This window comes from Neoarius graeffei, chromosome 5 (assembly GCF_027579695.1).
Source record: "Neoarius graeffei isolate fNeoGra1 chromosome 5, fNeoGra1.pri, whole genome shotgun sequence".
NCBI lineage: Eukaryota > Metazoa > Chordata > Actinopteri > Siluriformes > Ariidae > Neoarius > Neoarius graeffei.
This window is the reverse complement of record NC_083573.1, coordinates 62,545,733-62,557,004: the sequence shown is the minus strand read 5'-3', so window position 1 is coordinate 62,557,004 and position 11,272 is coordinate 62,545,733. Positions and strand designations below refer to the sequence as shown.

General features: G+C 45.1%; 2 protein-coding genes across 6 annotated transcripts in view; both read left to right on the top strand.

Annotated features, from left to right (window-relative positions):
- The first annotated feature begins 3,258 nt into the window (after positions 1-3,258).
- The window catches only part of map7d1a (MAP7 domain containing 1a), a 154,152-nt gene continuing 146,138 nt past the window's right edge, over positions 3,259-11,272 (top strand). For all 5 annotated transcript variants that reach the window (XM_060922193.1, XM_060922192.1, XM_060922195.1 and 2 more), the window contains exon 1: positions 3,259-3,494. In XM_060922193.1, the coding sequence (XP_060778176.1) occupies positions 3,452-3,494 (43 nt within the window). In that variant the 5' untranslated portion in view covers positions 3,259-3,451. The remainder of the gene's footprint in view (positions 3,495-11,272) is intronic.
- Positions 4,747-11,272, top strand: part of thrap3a (thyroid hormone receptor associated protein 3a) — a 264,720-nt gene continuing 258,194 nt past the window's right edge. The window contains exon 1 of the mRNA XM_060922188.1: positions 4,747-4,757. The gene's annotated coding sequence lies outside the window, so the exon portion shown is untranslated. The remainder of the gene's footprint in view (positions 4,758-11,272) is intronic.

The following is an 11,272-nucleotide window of genomic DNA, read 5'->3' as shown; positions in this document are numbered from 1 at the left end:
AGATGAGATGAGAGTCGGAGCTTACCTGTCTGTGTTCTTGCTTCTTGAAGGCCAATCTTGTGGCCAATTGTTTTGAAACAATCTGACTTTCAGTTGTTCGTTCAGTTTTCCGTTCATGCGCTTCTTCCACGTAAGGGCGAGATGGCAGAGATATCCAGTGAAGAAATTGGACGGCTGCTCCACTCATTCTCCATTTTCTCCATACTGAGTAATCTGCCATTACTGCTCGGTTCAGGCAATCACTAAAACCCGGGACAGAACAGGACGTCACCGGTTTTAGCAACAACTGCAGGGAGGTCACTGCCCGAGCAATATGTCACGTTCCGTTCTGTCCCAGGTTTTACCAACAACCCTCGGCTCACTCCGGGAGAACTGGTGCAACTAAACTCACTTTCCTTTAAAAATGAATAAATAAATAAAATAAATACTTTCCTTTTCTTGTAGTTTTATTTAATTGTGGGTACTGCACCGTCTTTCAATACAGGCTTATAGCCAACGCTCCTCAACAGATCAGAGGTCTCGTACGAGTCTTCAGTAAAATGTGCAGAGCAGAGGAGAGACCACTTCGTAGCTGGCCAATGTGCCCGTGAACTTCTCGCAAAACACGGCCAAATCTTTGCAGTTTGAACATTCTTGGGTCATGAATGCAACATAAATCCACCTTCTGTCATGTTGCTGCACCGACCAGCAATGCATCTACGTGGCATGGCGATAAATTAGCTCAAAATGGAGGATCGGAGTTGCAGTCAGCTCTGTGTTTTAGTATAGCGGAAATGGCGATGAGACCGATAGACTTCCTGCTGTGACGTTACGGACATTAAGGTCATTCACTCAGACCGCTACCTATATGAATCACTTTAATCATAAAAATTACTATATTAGATTTATTGTTAACGCTTAAAACTATTCCTGTGCCATTCTTGAGGTCTCAAGGCATTTATAAACAAAAAGTGAGGCCGTGGTTCTGCGTATATGCTTTAAGCTATGGTGTTTTCATTTTTCTACACTTTATATGGAAGATATTAAAGAAAACTAGTAAAAAAAATTCCTGTTGAAATGAATGGTGGAATTTTCCAGACTTTACTACTAGTCTATAACTGTCAACAATCATCAACAGTCAACTATCTATCTATCTATCTATCTATCTATCTATCTATCTATCTATCATTTTCCAAAGCAAATTTTTTTTGCTTTGCAAGTATTAACTGGGGCGGCACGGTGGTGTAGTGGTTAGCGCTGTCACCTCACAGCAAGAAGGTTCTGGGTTCGAGCCCAGTGGCTGGCAAGGGCCTTTCTGTGTGGAGTTTGCATGTTCTCCCCGTGTCTGCGTGGGTTTCCCCCACAGTCCAAAGACATGCAGGTTAAGCCAGTATCTCACTGGGCTGTGACAGCCTGCAACTAGTTGGAGACACAACAATTGCGATAAAATATGCGAATTAGCGACAATTTTCACTTGGAATCACACTGAATTGATATTCGTATATTTTAGTTGTATCTCCAACTAGTTGCAGGCTGTCACAGCCCAGTGAGATACCGGCTCGCACTTCCTGTCTCACGGTAACTGACTTGACAAGGGTTCGTGACGGCTTTGCGACACCAGCGACGCATTTGTGGCAATTTTGAGAGAAATTTTGTTGCAATAATTTTTTGAGGGCGGCACGGTGGTGTAGTGGTTAGTGCTGTCGCCTCACAGCAAGAAGGTCCTGGGTTCGAGCCCCGGGGCCGGCGAGGGCCTTTCTGTGCGGAGTTTGCATGTTCTCCCCGTGTCCGCGTGGGTTTCCTCCGGGTGCTCCGGTTTCCCCCACAGTCCAAAAGACATGCAGGTTAGGTTAACTGGTGACTCTAAATTGACCGTAGGTGTGAATGGGAGTGTGAATGGTTGTCTGTGTCTATGTGTCAGCCCTGTGATGACCTGGCGACTTGTCCAGGGTGTACCCCGCCTTTCACCCGTAGTCAGCTGGGATAGGCTCCAGCTTGCCTGCGACCCTGTAGAAGGATAAAGCGGCTAGAGATAATGTGATGTGATGTGATGTGTGATAATTTTTTGAATATGTTTAAAATTTCAGCGACAAAGGAGCGACGCTTTGCGAGTCACGCAAGGAAATTGAGAAGTCCCGCGAATATTTCAAGACACTTTTGAAACTGTCTCGTGAATGACATTTGCAATTTGCTGCAAGCTGTCGCAGCCCAGGGAGATACTACCCTTAGGTTAAAGTGCATATTCTGGACCAATTTTTTTTTTTTTATATGAAAGTATGTCCCTTTACACAATCATCCAGAAGGGTAATTTTGCACAAAGCCATCTGTCTACAGCAGAAAAAAATAAAATAACAAAATGCATCTGGAAAAATCCCAAGGGAGTCTGGAGCCAGATTCGTGACGTCACCTGCGGAAGCGCCAGCAGGCTGCGCGAGCTTTGCACGGTTTCAGTGCACAGCCTGTGTAGACCAAGCGCTCCCATTTCTCTCTCATTGTCCGGTCTTTTGGGAAACGATGAGTACTAATCCCATCATGATTGGTGTTGCACCACCCTCCTACGATACATCTGTTAACCGTTTTTATAATTACGTGATAACGTTGAAGAAATTTGCAGAAAACCACCAGGTCGTTTTCTCAAACAAACCAGCGCTGACGTAGGATTCAGAAGGAGGCGTCCCGCACGCGACGTCACGAAAATCAATGTCTCATCTCATCGTCTGTAGCCGCTTTATCCTGTTCTACAGGGTCGCAGGCAAGCTGGAGCCTATCCCAGCTGACTACGGGTGAAAGGCGGGGTACACCCTGGACAAGTCGCCAGGTCATCACAGGGCTGACACATAGACACAGACATTCATTGGAATTTTCAATGTATTTCCATTGTAATATACTTTCATGTTTAATGAATTTTAAATTAAAAAAACATTTATTTCCATCATAAATTCTTCCAAACAGTGTTGTGAAGCCGAGCCTGTAGCTGTTGGCTTCCTGTGTGGGAATCCGCTGGGCGCCCACACCGTTTGAAAGTGTGGCTCCTGGGGAGAATCCACCGCGACAGGGACGCAGGGATACTTTTAAAAAATGACAAGACATTGGGACACGATACAATACCGTTCTCACGCCCACAGATCAACAATAAGATCGTAGTAATGAGTTAATTGTAAATGTCGAAGGTAAACAGCGCTACAAGTTAAAGTCAGGGTAAAGAAGTCAACCCAGCTGAGACGCTTCCCTCTGAGCAGCAATGGTACAGTCCAAATCTCGGCTCGGGCTGTGTGCATGGGGCGCCGCTCACTGCCAGCAGAGCAGAGCAGCGCGGCACATCAGCTGCTCTGGTAGAAATCAAGTCAGCCGACATTTTTGCTTTTTATTCATTTTTTTCTGTGCTGGGTTGGGCTTTTTCCTCCCCCTGTTCCGGAGGAATGAGTAAACAGCGACAGTAGAGCATCCACAGAGAACTCATCAACACGCACACATGGATCAGGAGGATCAGACTGGGCTGCTGCACACACACACACGTAAGTCATGAAAAAATCTAAAAATAAATCTTTCCTTCAGTTCCTGCTCTCGTATAATGAATCCGTGCTTCTGTATTTCAGCTTCACCGCATGACTAATGTTAATCCTATTGCTCTAAAAGTCCTCCAGAGCGTCCTGCTGGAGTTTCAGCTCCACAGTCAGTGATGTGTCGTTCACTAGTGAGTCGGTTCTTTTTCTGAACGCTGACTGGGAGTCGACTCGTGAAGAGTGAGCTGTTTGAGTGGTGGATCAGAAGCAACTGGGGAACAATTTAAAAAAAAAATTTCTGTTGAGTTAGATTTTTATGCTGATTAAAACTAAAATTGGCATGCTGATTCCAAAATTGCAGTCAGTTTTTTTTCTAACATGTCAAGTTTTTTCTCCACAGCTTACCCTCCAGATAAGCAAAATCCCACTGTAGTAAGACTATTTGAAGGTTATGGAAGAACATTATCAGGGTAGATGGGATGCACATATGATGGCTGACTATTGTTGGAGCATCAAACGCAATAGTCCTCAAGTTGAACACTCCAGAAAGAACTATAAATGTAAATTTTTTTACCTTAACTACTTGGTGGCACGGTGGTGTAGTGGTTAGTGCTGTCACCTCATAGCAAGAAGGTCCGGGTTCGAACCCAGCAGCCGGCGAGGGCCTTTCTGTGTGGAGTTTGCATGTTCTCCCCGTGGGTTTCCTCCGGGTGCTCCGGTTTCCCCCACAGTCCAAAGACATGCAGTTAGGTTAACATGGGGCGGCCTTGGGCCGAGGTGCCCTTGAGCAAGGTACCTTAACCCCTGACTGCTCCCCAGGCGCTCTGGTGTGGCTGCCCACTGCTGTGCGTGTGTTCACTGCTTCAGATGGGTTAAATGCAGAGGATGAATTTCACTGTGCTTGAAGTGTGCATGTGACGAATAAAGGGTTCTTCTTCTTGCACACAATTATATTTACAGTAGCCATATTTTTTGTAAAAACATAAGTGTTAAATAAACATTGCAGTCATGCCTGTTTCTTTCATATTTCATTGTATGTCAATATTTGTAAATTTGTACCATATAAAACAAGCACATATCTGTTAAGTACGGTATTTTTCATATTTTTTGAGAAAATGGGGATCCTATAGTTCAAAAACTTGATGTGATGGAGAAAAACTGAGATCAGTTTTGGATTCCGCACCCAAAACTTAGTTAAAAACAGCTGTCAGACCTAACTCAACAAAAATTGTGTTCCCCAGTGTAATCACCCGGGTAAAATATATCACAGAGTCGGTTTAGAAGAAAAATAGCAACGAGCTGTTTAGGAACTGAAAGAGTCGACTCATGAGTCAAATGATCCGAGTCACTGCACAGAGATGGGATTCCCATCACTGGGGCTGATCTGAGTTCAGGCATCTGATTTTCGAGACGTGTGATTTATTTTTCTTGGAGACTCAAGGATTCTTCAGTATCCTGTGCATGTGTCATGAGGACCTGAGCAAAGCACGACACGCTCTGACACATCAGAGAGAGGAAGCTGCCTTTACACCAGCTCTCAAAGCAGGGATTGCTAGTGAAAGCTGAAGCAGGACAGGTATGTCGAGCTCGTCTGGTCATGATTTCTCTGTGATGAAGCGATCTGTCGTTACAGCCTAGTGCGGGGTGTTCTGGAGCACTGGATTTGTTAAAATGACCCGATCTGTGTGTTTGTGTATACTACAGCAGCAGCACTGTGACCTGGAGAATACATCATGTCTCAGTCCTTATTTGGGATGAGACATGGGCGGCACGGCGGTGTAGTGGTTAGTACGGTCGCCTCACAGCAAGAAGGTTCCGGATTCAAACCCAGCAGCCGGCGAGGGCCTTTCTGTGCGGAGTTTGCATGTTCTCGCCGTGTCTGCGTGGGTTTCCTCCGGGTGCTCCGGTTTCCCCTACAGTCCAAAGACATGCAGTTAGGGGCAGCCTTGGGCTGAGGTACCGAACCCCTGACTGCTCCCCGGGCGCTCTAGTGTGGCTGCCCACTGCTTCAGATGGGTTAAATGCAGAGGATGAATTTCACTGTGCTTGAAGTGTGCATGTGACAAATAAAGGTTTCTTCTTCTTATTGTGATCTTGGCTTTTGCTTTTTGGTGTTGCAGAAGGCTCGACTACTTTTCTTCTGTTTGAGCTGTCAGCATCCTGGTGATCAGCCGCAGATGTTCCAGTCCCAGATGAATGTGTCTGTGGGTGTTTCGATGAATCACGGCATTCACACGATCCAACAAGCAGAACTTTTTACTTGGGTCATTCTTTCAAGCTCACCCTTCCCCAAAGCCTCTGCGCCAAGATGCCATTTTCGATGTCATTGATATTCCACCATGTTACGTTTGGAAAAGCAATCTGCAACGATGTGGCAACATCCGAGGCCATAGAGCATAAATTGTAACGTGAAAGTGAAGATATTGTCAAAAACAGTTATCTTTTAAATTCTTTCAACCAATCTGTTGAACAGTTATTCCACGAAATCGAGTCGTACATGAGCTGATGGCACCGAGTCGGCTGTACGACGAAATTGAGTGTTTTATTATATCCACGTTTGCTGGATTTTGAGAAATGGAGCATTTTTATTTGCGTTTTTTTGCAAATTCGATGCATAACTTTCTACAAAATGTCCACTAAAATAATTTCCGCTTGGAATGTAAACAAACCGGTGAAATGACAGGAGCAATTTGTGAATAATGATTTTTGAAAAATACGTTCTTGCCATCAAATACTTTTTATTCCATGTATTGTTGTATCTTTTTTTTTGGGGGGGGGTGTTTTGTTTTCGAGTAGAGTTTTTATTTCATCCTCGGTTGGTTCAGCAGTACGCGCTGCCATTTTTGTTTTTTCTCTACTCACAGTATATGACCTGATATCCTAGTAGTAGAGTAGCCAATCAGAGTGTGCGATTGCTCATATCCAGTGAATATGAATAGAATAATGTGTTTATCTGATTATTCAGCTGTAACGGACCAGAACTGGCTTCGGCCGCTTTGTTGGCAGCTACAAAGGAAAGAAATATCAGGGATATTGTGTTCAAAAACGCACACAATTTATTAGTCCCCCCCCCCCCCCCGGAAAGGCTCCGTATTTAGCTAGGTGACGCGCACAGAGAGAGCTATTAGTTACAGGCTTTCAGAACATGTTGGCCTGTATGTAAACAAAAACAGCAAATCGGATTCTGGTGTCACATCAGGGGAGGTTCATCAGTTCTAATATGATGCAAGGCATATTGCAGTCACAATACGTAACACTGTAACGTGATATTTAATTTTCCTTCAGTAAGATGTTTCGTCCGTGTCGGCAGGATCGGAGCGTGTTTACACATTATGTTGCTGAGCATCACTGAAACTGGAATCAGCGTAGTCTGGTTGAAACCTTGACTTGCAAGTGACATCAAAGCAAAATAGAAACCCGGATGTCGGCCATGTTGGTGGAGATACAACTGTGGGGTCAAGTGACATTCCATACAAAACATAGTGACGTGCGCAACTCTTTGTTTTTCCACTGCTTTAAGCGTTCTTTTACTTTTGCCATATCTTTGTGCTGTATATGGTCGTGGTCACAGCAGTACTCGTGACAGTGGCACGTTCCGATTTTTTAGAATTCCGTCCGTGATTCGGAAAGAGGGCGAGGAAACTCTGAGGCTTAGTACGGAGAGGAGACGAGCACGGCTGAACAACATCGGCAGGGCTGATCTAACAGAGGCGAAAACCAAAACAGCTCGTGTTTGCAGTAATCATTTTATCTCCGGTGAGATTCAAAAGCTTTCTCGATAAGATCATGGAAGAATTTTATTTCGTGTTGCTAGAATCTTGCTATAAAATGAGCGTTCTCTTGTCGTGGTTCACTCGGTCGTTGTTAGAATTTTAACCCGTGTATTACCATTTCGCTTCTAGGAGCGCCAGCAAAATTATACGATAGAAACGATCCACACTGGGCGCCCACTCAGAACACGGGCTGTGTTTCATCCAAGGTCGGACTTGATTCTTCGGCAGCCAAACCAGATAGAGCGTGATATCTGGGTACTCGATGGTCGGTAGAAGCATCTTATCTTCAGAAAAGTCTGACTTTTTAAAAATAATATGGGTCAAAACCACACATATCGATCTTCTCTTTGCAGTGTTCTCCACGGGTGCTTTTAAGTGGTGTACCGCCACGTTATAATTCTGGCCTGCCACCCTTCCCTTGGCCAAAAAAACCCTAACTTCATCAGTATACACCAAATAAATCGTAAAGTATTCGCGTTATTATAATTTTGTAACTATTTAACACGCAGAAGACCATTAAACGAATGCATACAGGGCTACCTGAAGTGGCCACGCGACTGCAATAGAAAACCATCCGGCCGACTGCATATACAGGTTGTGACCCAGAGCTCTGCAGATTGAGGTGGATCCCTGCGTTACACTACACCGCACTATATTACACTATACTGACGCACAGTAACGCTGGAAGCTGCAGCTAGCCAGCAGCTAAATAACTTTGCGGGTGTTTGTAGCGTTATTGTGCAACGGTTACGCTTCTCTATCGTCTTTTCTGACCATACACAGTTAGTCATCATATAACAGCGCGCGCACACGCACACATTAGTTACGTTCAGGTCTTTTATTTTACGTATCTGTGATCGTGTAGGCGAGAGCTGCATTTTCCCGCTGCTTCAGTGTTTGTTTACTGCAGGACTTCTGGGTTCTTGGGCTAAAGGACCCGGGGTGGCTTTGTAGCGCCAGTCTCTGGCACGCGCACCAGCTCGTGCGTTGACTGACTGGAGTGGTTTCACCCAGTTAACATTGTGTATTGGAAAAATGTGTGCGTTTATTGTAATTGGGTATTTTGTTTATGCATGGAAGTTCATTGATTTTTCACGCACACAAAAAAATATAATTAATTCAGGGATACGCAACAGGCGCATCAGTCTCAACGGAAATGTCAAATGAGTCTCACGCTGATGATAAAGACATGAGTAAGAGTGTTAATTTTTTTGCAAAACGATTTAGCATTTCCTATCCGTTTATTGGCCAGTTTCACTGTCAAAAAAGCCCAAAGTCCGTCAGCTGCTCCGACCAGGGCTCCGCCCCTGGACCCCCCAACCCCCCGCCACCACCTTTTATTTTTGAAAAGTGGAGAACACTGTCTTTGTATTGAATCTTCGCTCGACCGTTCAAATCGTGGTAATGGTGAGAGAATTCAGCATTGTCGTTTCCAGACACGCTTTCAGTGGCTGCCGTCCTAGTTGCTTGTATATCCACCATCATAGCAGATGCTCACGACGATCACGTGGTTGCAGGTCATCTATAGGGGATTACATACAGCAGCGTTCTGTAGAGATCAGTGCCGCTGTGATACTCAGGCAGACTCTTCAAGTAAATATTCTACGTATGGACTGCACTGAAGCGCATTATTTGATCCTTGAGCACAGAGAGCAGGCGTACGCACATTGTATGGTTTAATTCAAACGCCCTGATGTATAAAAGGAAGGGCTTTTATTATCTCTTAAGCTGTCAGAGAACCTCCACGTTAATTACAGCAACGCAGCATTGCCAGAGCAAAGGCATTGTGTATAAGAGCTGATCAGTACATTAGTATCGATTATACATGATGGGGAACATTGCTGCAGTGGTACTTTCAGAGCCTTCTGCTCTTCCTAGTACCTTCTCTGTGGTATGCATTAACCTCCATCTTCGATCGGGGGGGGAGGGCTTTCTGTGGTGACATCAAACGCTTATGCTTCCTTCCTCATGCTGGCGGAGCAGTGGAGCGGATGCTTTTGGCTTTGATTCAGGATGGCAGCAATCCCATGCTCATTGTGGGAAAATCTGATCTCCTGTAGCACACTCGCACAATTTGTCATCATCAGTACAGCCGAGTGACCGTCCATCTGTAGGGATCTTTGTCCTCCTTGCCTGGGTATCACGAGCACTGAATAGGGAGTGAGCGGAGCAAGGGGAAGTGCAGCTTGATCATCACAAAATTGCCAAGCGTCGCCATTCGTTTCAGGCGACTGCGATTTTGAAAGGAGACTCTGGTTGCATCCTAAATCGCACACTACTCGACTAAATAGTATAAGTCCAACTTGATAGATTGTTTAGAGTGGTAGCGTTTCGATTGTGTGGTTTGGAACGTGGCCTAGAATCACTTCTCTGCTCAGTGGTGTCGGATTTCATTTCCATCAAATCCAATGGAAACCCCAAAAAGATTTGCCAAGTCAGCTGCTTTATGTCTCTTCATAATAAATCAAACAGTACGTTGGAAAAGGACCAAGCAATGCAAGTGTATTTTTCCGTGAACCTGCACCCACTGGAGCCTCAGGGTGTATTCAGACCAGGATAGTTCGATAGTTCACTTGCTTTGGTCCGAACCAAATGTTTTTTTTTTTATGTTTTCATTTTGGTGCAGTTCGCTTTCACACTGTACATTTTAGTAAGCGGACCAAAATCTGTCAACAAAGCCACGCGCCCTGAGGTCGTTCAGCTATTGGTCAGAGATGACACGCGCACAAAGCGTTAAGTTCAAAAGTAGTCATGGAGGCTTTCCGTGCTGTTATTCTTTTTAATGTCATCTATATGTTTTTTCCAGGTTTTACTGTTTTCACAATTGTGCGATTACTATGCTGTTGTACAAGTAATTTATCAACGACGACGACAAAGGGCAAGGCGGCTACGGAGGATAGCGCTGATGAGCGCACATCATGTTGTGACAGTTCTGGCTCTTCACGCAGTAGATGAATTTCTTTTTTGCGTCGCTAGTACCGCCACTTTTTGAAAGAATGTCCCTGATTTTAATGTAGGTCTGACGGAGTTTCTTCACTTTTAGCCGACATTGTTCTGGGGAGCGCGTGAACCCCTTCTCCTTCATTTTCTCACTGAATACAGCAAACACGTCGGCATTTTTGTGTGTTCTCTCCAAAAGCTCAGATATGTGGACATCTGCCCATATATCCACAAGGGTACGCGTTTCTTCCTCGGCCCACGTTTGCCCCCTACTCATTTTTGTACTCTGTAGTCTAGCCTACCACTGGTCTGAATGACTGAACGACTGTTGTAAGGTTCCCTTGACAACCGAAACAGTGTTTGCACTTTGCGGTGGAGTGTCAAGACTCTGTTTCCCATAATGCTCGACAAACGACGGAAGCTCCCGAGGTACAAAAAAGCAAAACTGTCGGATTAGGTCCGGTCTGCTTTCACACCTCCAAAAGGTCCGCACCAGGGTTCCTTTAGTCCGGACCGAGTCCGACCTTGCAGCTCGGTCTCGGTCCGCTTGTTTGGTCCGGACCAGAGTTCGGTGGTTTGTATTCAGACCAACCCAAAAGGTCCGGACCAAGGGAAATTTGGTTTGTTTGGTCCGGACCAAACAACGTAGGTGTGAATACGCCATCAGACTCCTGTTCTTGGCTGACAGGAGTGGAACCTGATGTGGTCTTTGGCCTCAAGGTTGGATGTGTTGTGCAATCTGAGATGCTCTTCTGCTCACTGCAGTTGTAAAGAGTGGTTATTAATTCATCCAGCCGACCGGCGATAACGTTATGCCATCGTGAGTTGTCCGTTGTCCACATTTCATGAAAATCGCTTCTGTCAGTTCTTCACCAGTTTTTACTTTTTTGGCCGGAAGGTAGGTCTGCCTGGGGTGCATATGGCTTCTACGCAAATTTGCATAATTGCAATTAATAATGACGAGATGGAGTAATTAAGCCCTAACGAGCAGTTTCATCACACATCGCTTCTTCTCTGTCAGTTCTTCACCGATTTTGATTCTTTCTGGCATGAAGGTAGGAGTACCTAGGGTGCATA